Source organism: Bubalus kerabau, chromosome 13 (assembly GCF_029407905.1).
Source record: "Bubalus kerabau isolate K-KA32 ecotype Philippines breed swamp buffalo chromosome 13, PCC_UOA_SB_1v2, whole genome shotgun sequence".
Taxonomy (NCBI): domain Eukaryota; kingdom Metazoa; phylum Chordata; class Mammalia; order Artiodactyla; family Bovidae; genus Bubalus; species Bubalus kerabau.
In genome coordinates, this window is record NC_073636.1 from 68249598 (window position 1) to 68270006 (window position 20409).

The following is a 20409-nucleotide window of genomic DNA, read 5'->3' on the forward strand; positions in this document are numbered from 1 at the left end:
TATCTGCATCCATCTGAAACATTTCTTGGCTGCCCTCCTTCCCTTCCCCAGGTCCTTGTTTGGCATGATTTTAGCAAAATGGTTAAGCAGCCTTTGGAGACAGTCAGAATCTGGGAGTTAAAATCCCAGCTCTGCCATTCCTAGACACGTGCCCTTGGGCAAGTCATTTTCACGAGCTCAAGCCCGAGCCTCGGTTTTCCCACCTGTAAACTGGGGTGATAATGGCAGGCAATCAATTGATAATAGCAGGTCATTGGTCCTCATAAGTGGATTTATGGGGTTGATAGATGTAAATGGAGGACTAATGAATTTGATAGACATAAAGCTCCTAAGATAGTGCCTGTAACACAGTCAATGCTGAATTATAGAAAGAACACCAAACGTGTAGGGTAGACTGAGAGTGAGGACTGAGATCCGGGGCAGAAGGGTCATGATGGGTGTCTGGTACCCGGCCTGGGAGTGGGCTGCTGCTCAACTTCCAGGTCTGGCTGCACCGCCACCGGAGGCTCAAGGAGGGGTATCTGCTGTTGCATGTCTGTGCAAAATCCATGCTTGTTGCTCTTCAGTCCTTGAGTCACACTCTTTGTGTTGTGTTTGCGGGACTATGCATATGTCCCCAGCGGGAGACCATGTCCCACAGTCCCATGGCCCCTGGAATGAGGAGTTGGAACCAGGAGCTCCATGGACCCCCAGAGCCATCCTCTCTCCTCTCGTTCCTTCCTACCTTTGCTCCTTCACACGATAGATTGTTTAAAATTTTAATAAAAATTGTACATATTTACGGTGTACAACATGACGTCTATCTATCTACCTTTATATACAGAGAGAAAAACGGTCAGTACAGTTAAGCTAATTAACACATCCATCTCCTCAGTCTCTCGCTCTCTTTAGTCGCCAAGTCATGTCCAACTCTTGCGACCCCAAGGACTGTAGCCTGCCAGGCTCCTCCGTTCGTGGAATTCTCCCGGCAAGAATACTGAAGTGGATGGCCATTTCCTTCTCCAGTTGCCTCGTGTAGGTTACATTTTTTTTGAGATATTGGCCAGATGGTACACAGTTGCCATTATGTAGGATGACTGCATCTAGAGCTCCAGTGTACAGCATGGTGGTTATCGCTAATAACGATGCTGTACTCAGTACTAGAAATTTACTAAGACAGTAGATTTCAGGTGTTCTCACTACAATGGATATTTCTTGAGCCCCCGCTCTGAGCCAGGCTCCATTCTGGACACTGGGAACACCAGTCAGTGGGGTATCCCTGCCCTCATGGAGTCTAAAAAAACTAAACATATATAACTATATAATTAATCTATGCTCACTAATGACCCTGTAAGTATTGGTTGCAGTAGGCACTACTGCAAAGCAGAAATGCAAACGTCCAGGATACTGTGGGACAGAATCATTCAGGCATCTTGACTGAGATTGGGGTGATCTCGGAAGGCCTCATGGAGGAGGTGACATTTCAGCTAGAATTGGAAGGATGAAGAAGAGTTTGCTGGCTCAAGTCATGGAAGAAAGAGGGTTCCAGGTGCAGAAAGCTCTGTGTAAAGGCCTTGAGGAGCTCCCTTTTTGTCTTTCTTTAAGAAATGGAAGAAGCCCGTGTGACTGAATTGGTGAGGGATTCAGGGAGGAGGTGTGGGTGGGATAAAGTGGGGGTGGAAAGGGGCAGAAACTAGATCATGCAGCGCCTAGGAGGCAGTGGGAGGATGAGGCTTCGTTGCTGAGTGCTGGGCAGGAAAGAAAGCGAGATGGAAAGGGAGGAGGGCCTGGTGAGTGGGTGTCCCACAAACATGATTGTGGATGCAAGTCATGTGGCCAGGCGGCAGCAGCTCAGCCCCAGGGCACCCCCGGCAGATGTAGATTGTCCAAGGTCCATCCATCCAGTGGGCAGATGCCTCTTGCCTTGCTGTCCCCCACTGCCCAAGACAGGAGTCACACCTGTGGTTGCATGTCACTGACCAGCCCGAGGTCAGGCAGTCTGCTCGATGGGGCGGAGTGGGTCAGGTGGCAAAGAAAACACAAGCTTGTCAGCAGTGATTTCTCCCTACAAAGGCAGCCGCCACCAGCTTCCTGCCGAGATGGGCCGGTTCAGCTTGCTCGCTACAGCTGGAGACAGAGGGGAGCAGATGGCCCTGCTTGGCCCAGATTCCAGCCAGATTGCCAGGGAGGTGTGGGCGGAGCGACGGGGCTGGTGCCAGGCGCAGGAATACACGAGGGGAGGGCGGGAGCCACCTCTTTACCATCTCAGTGGGGTCTCGCCTGTATGGGGGGGTATGGTGGGGACATTGGCTGTGGCCTTACTTGTGGTCCTTAAACCGGCAGATGCTCAGAGCCCCCTGGAGAGAGATGGTCCTTGTCTTTTAAGACCAGGTCAGGGGCTCTTGAGAAATGCAAGATATTCACGTTTACATTTCTAGCACCCGGCACAGAGTAGGACCAAGCAGGAGCTCAGTGGTGGTTGTTGCTTTTAATATAAGTGATAGTCGTAGCTCTCAGAGGTTCTTGCTTGACCCTCATGGCATCCCCACAAAGGAGATGCTGTTGTGACCCCCAGTTTACAGATGAGAACACTGATGCCCAGAGAAGAGGAATAACTTGCCTAAAGGCACAGCTGAACAAATGCATGGGGACTCTTGGGTCATGAGGACAAACTGATGAGCAAGCCTGGTGTTTGTTGGGGCTGGGGAGGCAGGGAGCAGACCGGGGGGTGGGCGACCAGGAGAAGTGGTGGGCGCACCCACCTGGAGAAGAATGCGTGCCCTTCTTGCCTTTGTCTTTTCTGAGCCCCAACCAACCCCTCAGATCCCCCTAAGCCAGCTACCTCTATTGTGCAAGGTGTTCAGAAAGCAAGAGAAGAGCCTCGAGAGCTAGGGATATAGGATGGCTAGGTCCAGTTGAGCAGGCTGCACACTGCACAACTTCAGAGCAAGCCATTCCCATAGACTCTGATGAAAATAGCAAGATGGTAGCCCTGTAGGCAAGACCACACCATGCAGGACTGTGAAGACCAGGGTCAGCAAGTCTTTTCTGTAAAAAGCCAGATATTAAAAGTAAATATTTTAGGTTGTCTGGGCCATACGTCTCTGCTGTAACTAATCAATTCTGGTGTTGTAGGGTAAAAGCAGTCACAGGCAATATGTAAATGAGTGAGTGCAGATGTGTTCCAAGAAATTTTCATTTATCGGAACAGGCTGCCTGCCAGATACAGCCTATGGCCATAGTTTGCTGACCCAGTGAAGGCCAAGGAAGAATTCTGAACTCGATTCTTTTATGTATGATTTTATTCATTTAGGCTGTGCTGGACCTTTGTTGCCGCGTTGTGGTGAGCAGGGCCTACCGTCTGGTTTCGGTGTGTGGGCTTCTCTTGTTGTGGAACACAAGCTCTAGGGCACACCGGCTTCAGTGGTTGCGGCGCGTGGGCTCGGTAGTTGCAGTTCCTGGGCTCTGGAGCACAGGCTCAGCAGTTGTGGTGCATGGGCTCAGTTGCTCCATGGCATGTGGGATCTTCCTGGACCAGGAGTCGAAACTGCGTCTCCTGCATTGTCAGACAGATTCTTTACCACGGAGGCCCCAGGGAAGCCCTGAACTCTAGTCTAGGAGCAATGTGGAGCCAGGAGAGTTTTAAGTAGGGAGTGAGAGGAAGCAACTTTGTGTTTAACTTGTCCCTTGAGATGTCTCTCCATGACCCCTGGGGCCTGCGGTATTTCTGCTGTCCTGGCTGTAGATCTCTGAGCCCCTCTGTCTGCAAGAAGAGGCTTGGCCTGGGACTCAAGGGCCTCTGATGCTCACAGAGCAGAGGTCACTGTGTCCGCGCTCCCATCCTCCTCCTCCCCACACCAGCGTTTAGCCCAGCTCTGAATACTCCAGCGCTGCTGGTCGCCATGCCTGGCCCCGGGGGCAGAAAAGAGCGGACTTGTGGTCAAGAGTCTGGGCTTAGAAATCAGAGGGTCCGATTTCCTCGACTCGGTCTTGTGTGGGGGTGAGCTGTACTTTCCTTTTCTCTAGGAGGAGTGATTAGACATGAACCCATGAAACAAAGCAGTTCTGCATCGACCCAGGTGCATAGGAGGGGCTCAGTAAAAAGACAGTGTTCATAGAGGAGTAGAGGAATCATTTTTTAACATTAAAATTTTTTATTTATTTTTGGCCGCACTGGGTCTTCATTGCTGCGAGAGGGCTTTCTCTGGCTGCGATGAGCAGGGGCTTCTCTCTAGTTGCGGTGTGCGGGCTTCTCATTGCGGTGGCTCTCGTTGCAGAGCACGGGCTCTAGAGTTGTGGACTCAGTAGTGGTGGTGTATGAGCTTAGTTGCCCTGCGTCAGTGCAATGTTCCCGGACCAGGGAATCAAACCACGTCCCCTGCATTGGCAGGCAGATTCCTAACCATCGGACCACCAGGGAAGTCCAGAAGAATCATTTTGTTGTTGAACCCCAGAGGCAGGAAGGCCTGGCTAGGTCCTGGATGGTGGAGTCTTTGCTTCAGTGGGTTGTGTCCAGAACCATGCTCCCAACTAAAGTACAAGTAGAACCAACAGAGAGGGACCTTGGGTCATGACTGTCGACGGCTCCTTAGAGACGGAAATGACTTGTCCCACCGCTTGGGCTGAAAATAACTGCCCGACATTGGAGTAATTATATGTCTTAGGTTCCCACATCGCACAGAGAACACCCTAATAATTACTGCTCACAAAGACGGCTTTAGGCAGCTGACGCTTAATTTCTGCCTCAAAGAGTGTCTCCCAGACCGGAATCCTGTTCACCAGCCACCCCCAAAGGATCTGAACCCTGGCCTAATGGGAGCAGAACCTTCCAGAACCTTCCGTGATGCACAGGGACACTGTGGTCACATCTCTTCCAAAGGCCAGCTGTCAGGCTCAGGACACCCCTGTGGCCTGTGGACAGGCTGGGCCACAGTGATCAGTGCCTTTGCCATAGTGTTCTCAATATGGCCTTGAGGCTGAGACCGGTACTGTGCATCCTGGTAGGAAGTCCCTGTGGGCCGCGCGGAATACTGTAGACGTGAGCCATTCGGGTCAGCCCTACAGGGTGGTCTGCTGTGCTGAAAGATGGATAAGCTGTGTCCTTGGACTGAGCTAGGAGGCCACCAAGTAAGTCAGGGTCCTGGAAGGCTTGTTGAGGATTAACTGTGTGCCAGACCTCAACAGTGAGTGCCAGGTCATAGCAGACAGACCCAAAGCCCACCATGATTACCCAGATAGTTATGTAATTTTGGTTGTGCTAAGGCTATATACGACATGTGTAGATACTGTGGGTGTGCAAAACAGGGGAGTGGCTTCATCTGGGAAGTTTTAGCTGAGATGTAAAGGATGAGGAGTGAGACAGGTGTGTGTGTGTGTGTGTGTGTGTGTGTGTGTTGGAATGCATGGCTGTGGGTGGATGGATGATTGGTGGATGGGTGGATGACTGCATGGATGAATGGATGAGGGTGGGTGGATAGATGGTGGATGGGTGGATGAATAGATGGATGAATGGATGCCGGTGGGTGTATGGATGGATGGTGGATGGGTGGGTGGATGGCTGGATGGATGCATGGATGCAGGTGGGTGATGGATGGTGGATGGGTGGATGAGTGGGTGAGGCTAGATGGATGTATGCATGCATGCATGGGTGACTGAGTTGTCCAGGTAATGGAAACAGGCAGTGCAAAAGCTCAGAAATCATAGGAGATTTGGTGACTCTGTAGCTGACAAAAGACTATTGTGAAAGGTGTTTAAAATTTAAGAAAAAGACTGGAGAGGCGGGTAAGTTGGGAGTGCCGTATACAGCTGAACGAACTCCTCTGCCCTAAGGGGGTGCCGTTCTCACAGGCCACAGTGTGAATGAATGGTCCTGCTGGAACTGTGCGAGATGGAGGCCTGCAGACAGGGCACACATCATGCGGACCTTCTACACCATCGTCAGGGTTTCCAGAGCCGTAGGGAGCCACGGAAGGGTCTGAGCAGTTGGTGATGTAGTTAATTTCCATGTGTAATGCCCCAAAGCAGTGATGTCCAATAGAACTTTCTGTGAAGATGGGAAATGTTCTATTTGTGCACTTTCTAATATGGTTGCTGCTGCTAAGTTGCCTCAGTCATGTCCGACTCTGTGCGACCCCATAGAGGGCAGCCCACTAGGCTCCTCTGTCCCTGGGATTCTCCAGGCAAGAATACTGGAGTGGGTTGCCATTTCCTTCTAATATGGTAGCCACCTGTAGTTGTTAGGGGCTTCCCTGGTGGCTCAAACGGTAAAGAATCTGCCTGCAACGCGGGAGACCTGGGTTCGATCCTTAGGTTGGGAAGATCCCCTGGAGTAGGAAATGGCAACCCACTCCAGTACTCTTGCCTGGAGAATTCCACAGACAGAGGAGCCTGGCAGGCTACAGTCTACGGGATCACAAAAGAGTCGGACACGACTGAACAACTACCACTTTTGCTTTGTAGTTGTTGAGTCCTTAAAATGTGGCCAGAGTGACTGAGGGAAGTGAATTTTGAATTTTTACAAGTTAACGTTTGAAAAACCCCAAGAGCTCACTGTGGCCAGTGGTTCCCTAGTGTACAGGGCAGCTCCAGAGGACCTGAGTGTAAACCATATATAAGCCCCTTGTCCCCCTGACCCCCAGCAGTGATGAAAGCATCTTGGGCAAGTCTGTGGGAGATGTCACCTCTTGCCAGGAAGTTGGGTGGAGACCTCAGCCTCCCCCTCGCAGGGACCTCTGGTCACACTCAGGCCAAGGGCGCCGCTGGGCCTGTGGTTCCTGGATCTGCGTCTAATGAAGACAGCCCCCATTCCATTGAGGTTCCGGAGACCTCATCTCCCTCCCCCGCACCCTCTGGGGTTGCCCAGCGGATATTCAGCGTGCAGAATGGATGACCTGCCCTCTACCCTTCACAGTTCACTTGAGTTTGTCCCCCCACAGCAGAGGCAAATCGGCTAGGAAACCACAGTGGCCCTGCCCCAGCGTGTGGGTGGTGGCGCGGAGACACCACCCCCCATGGGCATTAGGGGACGCGCACTTCGGCTAGTGTTTTGAGGGAGCCAGACGAGGTGGTGTCTCACATGATAAAAGTATCTGCGTGCAATGAGGGAGACCAGATCCCTGGCTCGAGAAGACCCCCTTGGAGAAGGGAATGGCTACCCATTCCAGTATTCTTGCCTGGAGAATCCCATGGACAGAGAAACCTGGTGGGCTACGGTTCATAGGGTTCCTAGGGTCCACAGGGCCCATGGACCGTAGCCCACCAGGCTTCTCTGTCCATGGGGTCTCAGAGAGTCGGACACAGCTGACTCACACTTTCAGACTAGGTGGGCATGGGAGGGGCTCCGAGGGGCCAGGGCCGGCCTGCTTCTGCACTTGCAGGACCCTGGCCTCTGTCCCTGGCTTTCTCTGCATCGTGAGGGCCTCAGCCAGCTTGTGTAGCCAAGTTCCTCCATTGGCTCTGCAAACAGCCATCCTGTGGTCGCCCCTTCAGCCTAGAGGTGCACTTTCTTGCTGTGTGGTCCACCCTTGGGAAGCTGGATCTGGGGACAGGCTTGCGCAGGCTCTACATTCGGCCCTGGAGCCCTGTGAACAGGGAAGGGTAAGATGGACCAGAAGGGAAACCATGGGCTTCATCCCACTGGCCTCAGGGACACCTCACCCTGTGGGAGTGGCCTGCCTGGAGACTGACCAGAAACGGGTAACCTAAAGCACGGAGGTCTGTGAAAGGTCTTGCAGGGCTGCTGGATCTTCTCATTGGATGTCGGTCTTTCATTTCCCAAACTCTGAGCCGTACGAAGGCAGAATCCATGTCTCTTGCTCCTTGGTGTATCTCACCACTCTACCCCACGATGGCATACAGTAGGTGCTTAATATGTGCATACTGACTTAATGAATGAACTCACTGATGCCCCTCTGTGCCGTGGTCCAAGTCTCTGAGCGGGTAGGCTTGAATGTAAAGAAGTTGTACCTGTATGTGCGTGCTGACCCCCGCATCTTTCCCTTTGCACTTGGGTCCAGGATGCGAACTAAGGTTTGAACGGGTCGGGGAGGATAGAGGCAGGAGGTTTGTAAGGAGTAAATACGACTGATGGTGCCAGGACCTGGGGGACAGTGGGTCTTACCTGGGTCCCCCCTACCCCTGCACATGGAGTGCGTGACAAGACAGTCACCTCTTTCCCCTCTGTTGCAGTGCGCTACTTCCTGAAGAATAAGGTCAGCCCTGATTTGTGCAACGAAGATGGACTCACCGCCCTGCACCAGGTAAGGACCTGCTAGGACCCCTGACTCCCTGCTCCCCACCTAGACACATGCCCCATCTCCCTCCCTGCTTTTTCCTGCCCGGGACCCTCAGGGAGGAGGGGGAGGGGAGCTGCAGCTGCCACTTCTGAAAGGCTCTTGTCTGCTCTAGAGACGAATGTGTCTGTTACAGACACGCCCACAGAGCCCCGTGCCCACGTGCATGGCGCACACACTGCCTCCGGGTACAGGGAGCCTTTGTCCGCTGCATCGTCGCTGCCTGGCAAAGTGTTTGACACACAAAGCAAGTTTGTTCAGAGCTTGACAGTGTACGTAGCACATTTGTTCACACCCACCAAGGCGTCCGACCACCCTGGTGACAGCAGTGATTGACAGGGAGGTTATGGGACCTGCCTAAGGTCACGCCGCTTTGGACTCTGGCCAGGAACCATGTGCGGTCATAACACACAGCCTCTTTAGGGCAGTGAGATGGGCCCCGACCCCCGCTTGGCTGGGGAGGGGCTGCTCTGGCTGACATTTCTCATCATCTCATGCTGCAGCAACCCCTTCCCTGGGCCCCAGCATTCAGGCATCCTGCCCTGATCCACCCTCCGTGCTGTGGCCGCAGGGATGCTCAGACCCAACATCTTCCGATGTTACTCAGAGCAGTCCCATGTCTTCGCATAACACTAAGAGTAAGGAGCACCCCAGTGCCCTGCCGAGCTGGCCATGCTGACCGCCAGGCCTTCAGCTACTTGACTTTTCGGTCCTTTGCACACACTCTCTGCTCCCCATCGCATCTCACCCAGTGTTAGGTGCGTGCACAGCTAGAGTCTGAGAGCTGTGCTGTTACATCCTCTGAGCACCTCTGTCATTCCAGCCAGTGAAAGTGAAAGTGTGAGTCTTTCAGTTGCGTCCGACTCTTAATTCTCCAGGCCAGAATACTGGAGTAGATAGCCGTTCCCTTCTCCAGGGGATCTTCCCAACCCAGGGATCAAACTCAGGTCTCCTGCATTGCGGGCAGATTCTCTACCAGCTGAGCCACAAGTGAAGCCCAAGAATACTAGAGTGGGTAGCCTATCCCTTCTCCAGTGGATCTTCTTGACCCAGGAATCGAACCGGGGTCTCCTGCACTGCAGGCAGATTCTTTACCAACTGAGCTATCAGGGAAGCTTTCCAGCCATTAGTGGGACCATTTAGTGTTGGTCTCTGGTTACCCAAGACTCTGCACTGCATGAGGGCAGAGCTCATCATGTCTCTTTCTCATTGGTGTATCCACTTTGTGCCCCACCATGTTGGCATACAGTAGGTGCTCAGTATGTGCCTGCTGAGTTAATGAGGGAACACGCTGAACCTCCCTGTGCCCTGGCCCAAGTTGCAGAGCAGGTGGAGGTGGCCTGGCCAGGCTCTGGAAGCCTGGGCTGGCGAGACCTTCTCCATCTCCCTCTGAGGGCGGGAAAGGTAGCCACTGCCCTACCCATAAGCCCCGGGGGCAAGTCCCCACCCTCAGCCATCAGCTTGGGAGCTCCCTGTGTGTCCTCTTGGCTTCTCTTCTGTCTCGTGGGGCTTCATGCATCCACAGGGTCTAGCTGTGTGACCTTGGGCAAGTTGCTTAAGCTCTCTGTGCCTCATTTTCCTCATCTGTAAAAGAGGCATAACAAGTACCCATGTCACTGGATTGTTGTGAAGATTAAATAAATATACAAAACCCTATAGGCATCATCTGACACTGGGTAAATATTACATATTTTTATTATGGAGGGACTTTCCTGGTGGCTCAGATGGTAAAGAATCTGCCCGCGATGCGGGAGACCCAGGTTCAATCCCTGGGTTGGGAAGATCCCCTGGAGAGGGAAATGGCAGTCCACTCCATTGTTCTTGCCCAGAGAATTCCATGGACAGAGGAGCCTGGTGGGCTGCAGTCCATGGGGTCACAAAGAGTCAGATACGATTGAATGATTTTCATTCATTATTATGAAAATTTGTCATATGTTCACTTCTTAACAGAACCACTTCACATATGTGAAGCGTGGGTTGATCATCACAAGAACTCTTTGAAATACTATTATCCCCATTTTACAGCTCAGGAAACTGAGGTTCAGGGCAGCACCGTCCAATACAACCTTTATGATGATGACATGTTCTGTGTATGGACACTGTCCAGCTCCGTAGCTTCTAGCCCTACATGGCTACGGAGCCCTGAAAGTGTTTTCCTGAGGATTCACTGAGGCAATGCATGGCCAAAAGTTAGCAAAGTGCATGGCCCTAGTAACTCCTCAAAAAGCATTAACTCCTATTATTGGCCATGTGACCTTTACTATTACTGCTGTTCTGGGGCTGTTGTTATTGTTGTCATTGTCATCATCACTACTGCTCCAGGACAACGAAGGAGCACAGTGACAAGAGCTTCCTATGGATTTTCTGCTTTTGGCAACAGGGAGCCTTCAGAGGTTTTGTAAACGGAGAGCAGCATGGCTGGGTTAACAAGGAAGCTCTCTCTGGCTGAGGGTGTGTGAAAGGGGAGTGACAGGGAGAAAGAGAGAGATGATGAAGCCTCGGCCAGGGCAGTGGGGATGGGGACAGCAGTCAGGAGACGCGATCCACAGCCGGTGATGGATTGAACGTGGGAAGTGAGGGGGCGGGAGGAGTCATCGGTGCCAGGTGCCATGGCCCACCTTGGGGAATGCGGGCGAGGACGCTGTCCCCCTCCACCACGTACCAGCCCCCACTGCACTCCTGCACCCAGGTCCCAACCCAGCCCGTACTCAGGTCGAGTTTCCCAGCTGCAAACTGGCCCAGCCCCTGGGCATCTTTCTCACACGACTGCAATTCTATGTGCGTAATCGCTCCACCTGTCCACCGCCCTGCCTTATTTCTGCAGCCCCTCGTGGTGGGATCTCTGGCCCTCCTGTCCCCTCACCCCACAGTCTGGGCTGCTCCTGGCTCCTCCTATAGACCAAGCCATCCCAAACTCATCTGCCAGTGACCGCCCACCGGGGGACCCTCGCCTTTCCAGACTGCCTCACTCTGGTGCTTTTGGCGCCCTCTGCTGGCGATACCGTGCCACTGCATGTTTCTCTCGACCACCTGAGGCAGTGCTCTGCTCCACTGGGTCACCCTTGCCTCTCCTGTCTGGAGAGATGCCCCCAGACCCAGCCAGCCCCAGGTCAGATGGTGCATAAAGAGAACCTGGCACCATCTCTGCTCATTTCCTATATGTCTCATATGTCCAGGGCTGACCCCCGATTCTTTTTTTCTTTTTTAAATATATATGTATGTATTTGGTATGTATGTATGTATGCATGTATTTGTTATGTCTGTAAGCATGTATTTGGTATGTATGTGTGTGTTTGGTATGTATGTACGTATTTGTTATGTGTGTAAGCATGTATTTGGTATGTATGTGTGTGTTTGGTATGTATATGTGTGCTTGGTACGTATGCATGTATGTATTTGGTGTGTATGTGTGTGGTACGTATGGATGTATGTATTTGGTTGTATGTAAGTATGTATTTGGCTGCACCAGGTCTTACTTGTGGAATGCAGGATCTTTTAGTTGTGGCATGAGGGATCTAGTTCCCTGACCAGGGAATGAACCCAGGTCCCCTGCATTGGGTGCTTGGAGTCTTAACCATTGGACCACCGAGGACGTCCCTCTGACCCCTGGTTCTGCAGGGAATGGGGGTGGGGGCCGTGGTGCCACCCCGTCCCCACACCCCCCTGAGGCCCTGGGCTCCCACAGGTGCCCCAGCTCTTTCTGCTAGCATCCAGTCACTTCTCCCCATGCCTGCAGTCACTTCTGTAGGTCGGGCTGCCATCATCTCTTAAATGGGGGTGATTTTGACATAGTTCTTCACTCTCCCTCTTCTCCCTCCAGAAGCTTGTGATCGAAGTCTGTTCTCCGCATGCAGCTGGAGGAGGGATTAAAAAAAAAAAATACTCAGAGGTGCTGCTCCTCTGAGTATAACTCTGCAGCGTCTCCCATGCACTGAGGGCAGAGCCATCCCTGGATGGGTAGTTCTGAGCCACAGGTCCGCTGCCCTGTCCCCTGCTGGTTTCTCCGGCGGTCATCTGAGATCCTTCCTGCAGCCTGCAAAGTGGATCCCCGTCTTCTGCCTCCTCTATCCTCACCTCTCTCTGCTCATGGCCCCAGCTTGAGCTCCCTGTGTCCCCTTGGAATCTTTCACTCTCCCTCACTGGAGTTTGGGGGGCTCCAGTGGTTTTTGGAGCCCAGTATCTCTCTGCGAGCTGCCTTCTCATTGGGGCTGACCCACATGTGGTCAAGCGGGAGGACAGACATGGCTCTCTCCTCGCAGGGACTCTGTCAGCACCCAGTAGAGCCCTTGGGTGGAGCTGGGTTTTTAGGGGGAGGCTTAATTATTCGGGACTTCCCCAAGAACTGGCTTCTGGGTCAGAAATTCCTAAGTCAGAGGTTTTAAACTATAATCTAGGGAGGCCACTGATGGGGAGGGGGACCCCCCACACACACACCCCAGCTTCATTCAGCCTGAGCCTCCCTGCTTGAATTTATTGGCTATCTAACTTAAAGTTCTTCTTACAGTTTTGTTTGAAGAAAGCCTTCCGAAATTAAAAAGGAAAGGTTTTAAAGCCTCGTTCGAAATTTCTACCCATTCCCCCAACATTTGTGAAGCATCTTACAGCTGACTTTATTCTTTATATTGCTTTTATATTTTTATCTTGTACATTATTAACTTACTCACAAGGAAACAGGCCCAGAAAGGTTACGTGGCTTGCCCGTGATCACACAGCACGCACGTAACGGAGCTGGAGTCAAACCCAGGCAGCTTGGCTCCGTTGTCCTTGTCGGGAACTGGGTGTGCCCTCATCGTGACCTGCCCGGAGCTGACCCTGCCTGTGTCCACCTTGCAGTGCTGCATCGACAACTTTGAGGAAATTGTCAAGCTGCTCCTTTCGCACGGTGCCAACGTGAACGCCAAGGACAACGAGCTGTGGACGCCCCTGCACGCCGCGGCCACCTGCGGCCACATTAACCTGGTGAAAATCCTCGTTCAGTAGTACGTGCCCCTCTCTCCCCAGGAGCAGCCTTCCCTCCGCCTTCGGTTTATCTATTTATTTTAATTGGAGGCTAATTGCTTTACAACATTGTAGTGGGTTTTACCATACACTGACATGAATCAGCCATGAGTGCGCCTTTGGTGTTTTTCCGGGTCCTTGTTTTTGGTGTGTTTATAGGGGGACTTTCATCTCTCTCTTTTTTCCTGTCTCTTTGCTGCCTGTCCCTTTTCTTCCCACATTCCCTTTCCATCCCTGTGTCTTTCTCTCCTGTTTTCCCTCTCTGTCTCTTCTTTCCTCCTTGATCTCATTTTGTCTTTTCCCCTGTGTCTCTCTTAATTCACGTTCTCTCTCTTTTCGTTCTCTTCCTTTCTCCCGACATGATGGTCATAAAATACGCAGCACAGTTTACCATCTATGCATTCCAGGAATAAATCCCGTTTGGCCATGGCATATAATCCTTCTACTATGCTGCTGAATTTGGTTTGCTAGTATTTTCTTGAGGAGTTTTGCATCACTGTTCATAAGGGATATTGGTCTGTAGTTTTCTTATAGTGTCTCTGACTTTGTATCAGGGTATGATTCTCTTTCTTTTCATCTCTTTTTCTCTGTCTGTCCCCACGAGTCTGTATTCATCTCCATAATTATGTGTTGTTGCCGTTTTTCTTGCTATGAAAAAGCAGACATTTTTCCTTGGCTCTGCCCCCTCAAATCCCATCCACATGCTTTTCTTTGGGGCAGAACCTACTTTGGGGGACACCATGTAGCAATGTCTTCTCCAGGAATAAGGCCATTTCCCTCTGTAGAGTTCTGAACAGTCTTCCCCCATCCGGAACTTCTTTCCAGTCTGCTTAGGCTCTGCAAACACAGGGAAGAGGCAATCTTGAATTTCAAGTGTATTTCATTGAATTCATCTAATGATTGGTGGGCTTTTGAGCTGGGCCAAGCCCTGTGCTGGGCACTGAACACTCAGGGACACAAAAGTCCTGAGAAACTCAGCAGGAAATCAGGTGATTTCAGTCCCAGAACTGAGACAAAGTTAGATCAATGGTGGCTGGAGTCCCAGGAAAGCATCTGAGCACAGGGATTCAGGTATAGCGGCCAAGGGCAAGTGGCCTTTGGCGGAGGTCTCAGCAGAGCAGCCAGGGCCCATTGGGTGGCTACTCGGGTGATAAGAGATGCTTCCCTGGCTCAGAGAGGTGGATTAGCTTACCCAAGAGCACACAGGAGCTCAGAGAGGTCCCAGGGGAGGGCTGTTAGGCCAGAGGACTGGCAGGTGGCCGATGCCCACACCTCTGATGAACACCTGGGTGTGGCTAAGTCTGCAGGGGCATCAGATGGCCACCATTCAATCAGAGGTGATGCGAGAGGAAAAGGGAGAGGATACCAGCATGGTACCAATCCCCAGCGCCAATCTGTACCAGAATCATGGGTTTAAAATGTGTAATCCTCAACCCCGCCCCATCCTCTTGAGAGACTCTGTTTCAGGAGGTCTAGAGTGGAGCCCAGGAAGCTTCATTTTATTTCAGTGGCATCTGAGTGATTCTGCCACAGGGCAGCCCAGGACCATGCATTTGGGAGCCACTGGCCCCAAAAGGGAATTCTCCCACGGGGTCCCAAGGGTCTCTCCTGCCTCGTCCTGGTTTCCCTTTGGGGCAGGGACTTAGAGGAGGAATTGGGGGTATCCTGGGTGTTTCTGCACTTGGTCTAATATTGAAATAGGACAGGGAAAAGTAAAAAGAGCTGGCCCATGAAAGAGCCGGGTTTCCGTCTTGAACCTCTTACATCCTAGCTGTGTGACCTCAGACAAGTAACTGACCCTGTCTGAATCTTGTTTTCCCTTGATTGAGATGGGGCCAATAATACTGAACCAAGAAGACTATTATGAGGATTATATCAGATGATGTAAAGGGCTTAGATCAAGCCTGGCTCCTAGCAGATGCTTGGGAAGTAGTGCTACCACCATTAATTTTGTCTTTTCTTATTTGACATCTATCCTCAACTGCCCACCTGCTGGTTCAACAGAGGAGGAAGCTGGGGAAAGTGGCACAGCTCTCCTGGGACTGTGGCCCCTTCCCCCCCAGGACCCCTGAGATCCTGGAGATGCAGTCCTTGCTGGGCTGCACCGTAGTTGGGTTGTGGGTGTTGGGGTGCACAGCAGGGTGTGGGTGAGAGGCTGGACAGTGGAGGCAGTCAGACCAACCCTCTGCACGTTCCTGGCCCTCACCCTGGTCCTCTCTCTGCAGTGGAGCCGACTTGCTCGCTGTCAACTCCGATGGGAACATGCCCTATGACCTCTGTGAGGATGAGCCCACCCTGGATGTCATTGAGACGTGCATGGCGTACCAGGGTAAGGACAGGGCCGCCGGCTGTGAAGTGGGCTGGGTGTGGGGCTGTGGCGAACATCTCTCAGATCAGTGCAGGTGAACAAGTTACCTAGAGACGTGCCCATTGCCTAGTGCTCAGGAACTGGAACGGGACCCCACGATGGTTGTTACCCATGTGACGGACAAGATGTGAACACAGAACAAGCCTGGAAAACGAGCTGTGCACAAGGAGGGGCGTGGCTGTCATCTGTGTCGCCCACACGCATGGGCAGCCTCAGCTGGCCCCGTCTCTTCATCAGCTGTGACAGTTCAATTCAAAACATTCACAATAAAGATATATTCCCATTTGGGAAAATACAAAGTCAAGAACATTCACGGCTGCCTGCTCTGTGCCAGGCACCGCTTGGGCTGCCAGGGACCCCAGATAAACAAGATGTGGGCTGTTCTCGGCTCACAAATGAGCTTCAGAGAGGAAACAAATACAGCAGAGACCAGCCCGCCCCCGCCACCCCAGTACATGCTCCTGAAAGGCCTCCTCTTTAGAAATATATCTCAAATCCAGACCCTGGACTGCAGTCTGAGGTCCTCCCCTCATCTCTGCCCTTGTGTTTCTGCCCAGATAGCTGCAGGAACCTCCCTTTTAGCCTGTCCATTCCCTGGCTCTGGAGCTTTCCCTGTCCACTTTCTGTAGAACTTGCTAATAATTTTTGTGCCAGTCTGGTGAATCTATGAACCCACCCCTTCTGTACTTTTAAATGGAGTTGTCAAAGCCATAGGATTATAAAGGAAACCACTGCTATTAAAGTAAGGCTCACCAAATACTTTTAAATGTGTAATATAGAAACTTCATTGATTCATGAAACAATAAGATAATATGATGTGAAAATACCTATAGTTTCTGTTGGTGACAAAGTCATGGGCACTGCCAATTCTACTGTGAATTTGGACTAGCAGGAAATGCTATATCTCATTGAAAAGTTAGTGAAAATAGGACTTCTCTGGTGGTCCAGTGTATAAGAATCCAAGAATGCATTGGCAGGCAGGGGATGTGGATTTGATCCCTGGTCCAGGAGGATTCCACATGCCCCTGAACAACTAAGCCCCTGTGCCCCAGAGCCCCTGCTCTCCAACACAAGAAGCCATCACATTGAGAAGTTTAGACACTGAAACTAGAGAGTAGATCCCGCTCGCCACAACCAGAGAAAGCCCGCACCCAGCAACAAAGACACAGCACAGCCAAAAAGAGACAAATAAAAATTAAACAAATAAAAAGTTAGTGAAAATAGATCATTCTTTTTCTCCTTTCAAGTTTACAGACCTTCCCTGAGTTCTATCCAAGAATGCTTGCTCTCATGGACCTTTTTTTCAGAGCAAATCACTCTCTCCTTAGTAGCTGCCAGTAACACTTAAATTTTAGCCAGAGATTCAGGCTTGAAAATGTGTCTCTGAGTCCCTCCACCTCGATTTATTCAGCTCTCCATTCAGAAGTGATATATTCAGTAATTCAGTCGTGGCCGTGATAGAGATTCACTGAGCGTGTCTGGTGCCTGGTGCTGCAAACACAGCTGTGGATGAAGTGGAAGAAATGAACAGAGACCTGGTCAGATAGAGCAGGCAGGGGAGGCCAGCTGAGGAGGTGATCCAGGCTGGACCTAAAGGATGAGACGGAGCCAGGAATTTGAGCAGCTGGAGGTGGGTAGGTGGGTGGTCGGGACTGCCAGGTAGAAGAGCTGTGTATGTAACAGTCATTGATATTAATACAGTGCCAACTGGGTTCCAGGCTCTTGTTCGTGGCCCAACACGTGGTATTCATTTTCATTGGGCCTGGGAGAAATGATCTCTGAGCACGTCTGTCTACCCCCTTGACGGCAGACCCTAGGAAAGAGAAGTCATACCTGCCCCCTCTGCCCTCCCTCCCCTCCCCCAGGGGTTCTCTGCCTGGGAATGCTGACTCAGTCCCCCTCTCCCCCACTGCAGGCATCACCCAGGAGAAAATCAACGAGATGCGGGCAGCTCCCGAGCAGCAGATGATTTCGGACATTCACTGTATGATCGCAGCTGGCCAGGACCTTGACTGGGTGGATGCCCAGGGGGCCACACTGGTGAGGAGAGGGGCCAGGCTGGATTGGGCTGGGGGGTCGGGACCAGAACCCAGACTGGCTGGAGCTGAACGGGGCCAGCACTGGGTGGAGGTCAAGCCTACACAGTGGGGGCCTGTCCGTAGCCTTGGACTTCCTCCCCTTTTTGGGGACAGGGTTCCCCCTGGAATGTGGAGAGTTAGCAGAGCAGGGATCAGCTGCTTTGAGAAGCTGGGGCTGGGAGTTGGGAGCTATGGGTTGGGGAGGCTTGGCTCTGCCGTTCACCTCTTCTGTCTCCAAGCTTCTCCTTTACCTCATGCTACAGGTGTCCATTCTGAGTTCATTATTTCCACCTCCTCCCATGGTGTCTCCTGCTTCAAGACAGGTGCCACATTCATCCACTCATCCAGGCCATCTTGCTTTGCACTGTTCATTCTCCTGCCTGGGTGTACCCTCTCCCACCTCAGTGCCTTGTTTCATTGTCTGTCCCTGATGTTGATGCAACAGCCTCTCTTCTGGTTCCCTGACTTCAGAGCCCAGACACCCCAGCGACCCATCCATCTTTGGTTCACCCATCCTCTAGTTCACCCATCCATCTTTGGTTCACGCATCCATCCATTGGTCCTCCCATCCATCCATTGGTCCACCCATCCATCCATTAGTTCACCCATCCATCCATTGGTCCACCCATCCATTCATTGGTCCACCCATCAGTTCATTTGTCCACCCATCCATTCATTGGTTCACCCATCCATCCATTGGACCACCCATCCATCCATTGGTCTACGCATCCACCCATTGGTCCACCCATCCATCCATTGGTTCACCCATCTATCCATTGGTCCACCCATCCATCCACTGCTCCACCCATCCATTCATTGGTTCACCTATCCATCCATTGGTCTACACAGCCATCCATTGGTCCACCCATCCATCCATTTGTTCACCCATCCATCCGTTGGTCTACACATCCATCCATTGGTTCACCCATCCATCCATTGGTCCACCCATCCATCCATTGGTCAACCCATCAGTTCATTGGTTCACCCATCCATTCATTGGTTCACCCATCCATCCATTGGTCTGTATATCCATTCATTGGTCCACCCATCCATCCATTGGTTCACCCATCCATCCATTAGTTCACCCATCCATCCATTGGTCCACCCATCCATTCATTGGTCCACCCATCCGTTCATTGGTTCACCCATCCATCCATTGGTCCACCCATCCATTCATTGGTCTGCCCATCCATCCATTGGTTCACCCATCCATCATTCCGTCAACATACACATCCTCTGTGCCACATGCTTTACTAGACACTGGAGACAGAGAATGATGGAATCTTCTCTCTATCTGCTTCATTAGCTTCACTCACTGTTTCAATTCAAGTGTCAGTGAAACCTTCTTGATCTTTCTTCATAGGCTTTCATAGCATGATACAGCTCAGTATTGGGGAAGTCTGCTTCTGCAGCCTCTAAACTGAGAACTAGAACATGGCCTTGGAAGCCCCCCTCAACCTTGCCCATGGCTGGGCCCATCCTGTCCTAGGCTTGGGGTCCATGTGATTGTGAGCACTCAGGGTCTCAGAATCTTCAGCTTTTCAGGTAGGGCTCAGCAGTACCAAGTTCCCTCACTGCCCCTCAGGCCTGATCTGGTAGCCCAGATGTGATCATTGGATTTCTCCCACCCTGTTCCTGAGTCCCACCCTATCACTGCCCCTCAGGCCTGATCTGGTAGCCCAGATGTGATCATTGGATTTCTCCCACCCTGTTCATGAGTCCCACCCTCTGCCTCATCCCCCTTTCTTCTTTTTTTTAAATAAAACTTTTAAAATTGATTATTTGTTTATTTCAGTGAAGTATAGTTGCTTTATCATATACTAGTTTCAGGTGTATAATACAGTGATTCAATATTTTTTATAGATTATACTCCATTAAAAATTATTAAAAAATAATGGCTATATTTTCTTGTGCTGTACAATATATTTTGCTTATTTGTTTTATGCATAGTAGTTTGTGTCTCTCAGCCCTCTACCCCTATCTTTCCCCTCTCCCTTCCCTCTCTCTATTAGTGAGTCTGTTTCTGTTTTGTTACATACATTCATTTATTTTTTAAATTCACATGTAAGTGATAACATAGAGTATTTGTCTTTGTCTGACTTCTTTCATGAAACATAATGCCCTCTAGGTCCATGTATGTTGCTGCAAATGCCATTATTTCATTCTTTTATATGACTGAGTAGTATTCCATTGTCTATATATACCACACCTTCTTTATCCATTCATTTGTTGACAGACACTTAGGTTGCTGCCATGTCTTGACAATTGTAAATGATGCTGCTATGAACATTGGGGTGCCTGTATCTTTTTGAATTAGTGTTTTCATTTTCTTTGGATATATATCCAGCAGTGGAAGTAGTTCTCTTTTTTAGGTTTTTGTGCCTCATGCTGTTTTCTAAGAAAGGGGTCCCTGCTCAGCCCAGCACTCAAGAGTTGAGTCAGGTAGTTGGATTGGATGCTGCATGAAGACTGGATGAAGTTATGGCCAGGCTGTGCCAGGACACTGCCCGCCCTGGATGGGGCTCCTCTGGGTCTGTGGCTCAGTCCTGAAGACACAGGGGTCTGCTCCTCTTGGGCTGGCCTCAGAGTGGCTTCACTCACATGGCTGGGCACACACTAGGTCTCAGTTCTTCCCAGTGAAGCAGGGAGGCGTACCTTCCCCAGGGGGCTGTTGGGAGGACTAAATGAGATTCTG

General features: G+C 51.2%; 1 protein-coding gene across 3 annotated transcripts in view; it reads left to right on the forward strand.

Annotated features, from left to right (window-relative positions):
- Window positions 1–20409, forward strand: part of PPP1R16B (protein phosphatase 1 regulatory subunit 16B) — a 103413-nt gene that overhangs the window by 75836 nt on the left and 7168 nt on the right. For all 3 annotated transcript variants that reach the window (XM_055545037.1, XM_055545038.1, XM_055545041.1), the window contains exons 3-6: window positions 8167–8237; window positions 13104–13249; window positions 15494–15597; window positions 17552–17676. In XM_055545037.1, coding sequence (XP_055401012.1) covers window positions 8167–8237; window positions 13104–13249; window positions 15494–15597; window positions 17552–17676 — 446 coding nt within the window. The remainder of the gene's footprint in view (window positions 1–8166; window positions 8238–13103; window positions 13250–15493; window positions 15598–17551; window positions 17677–20409) is intronic.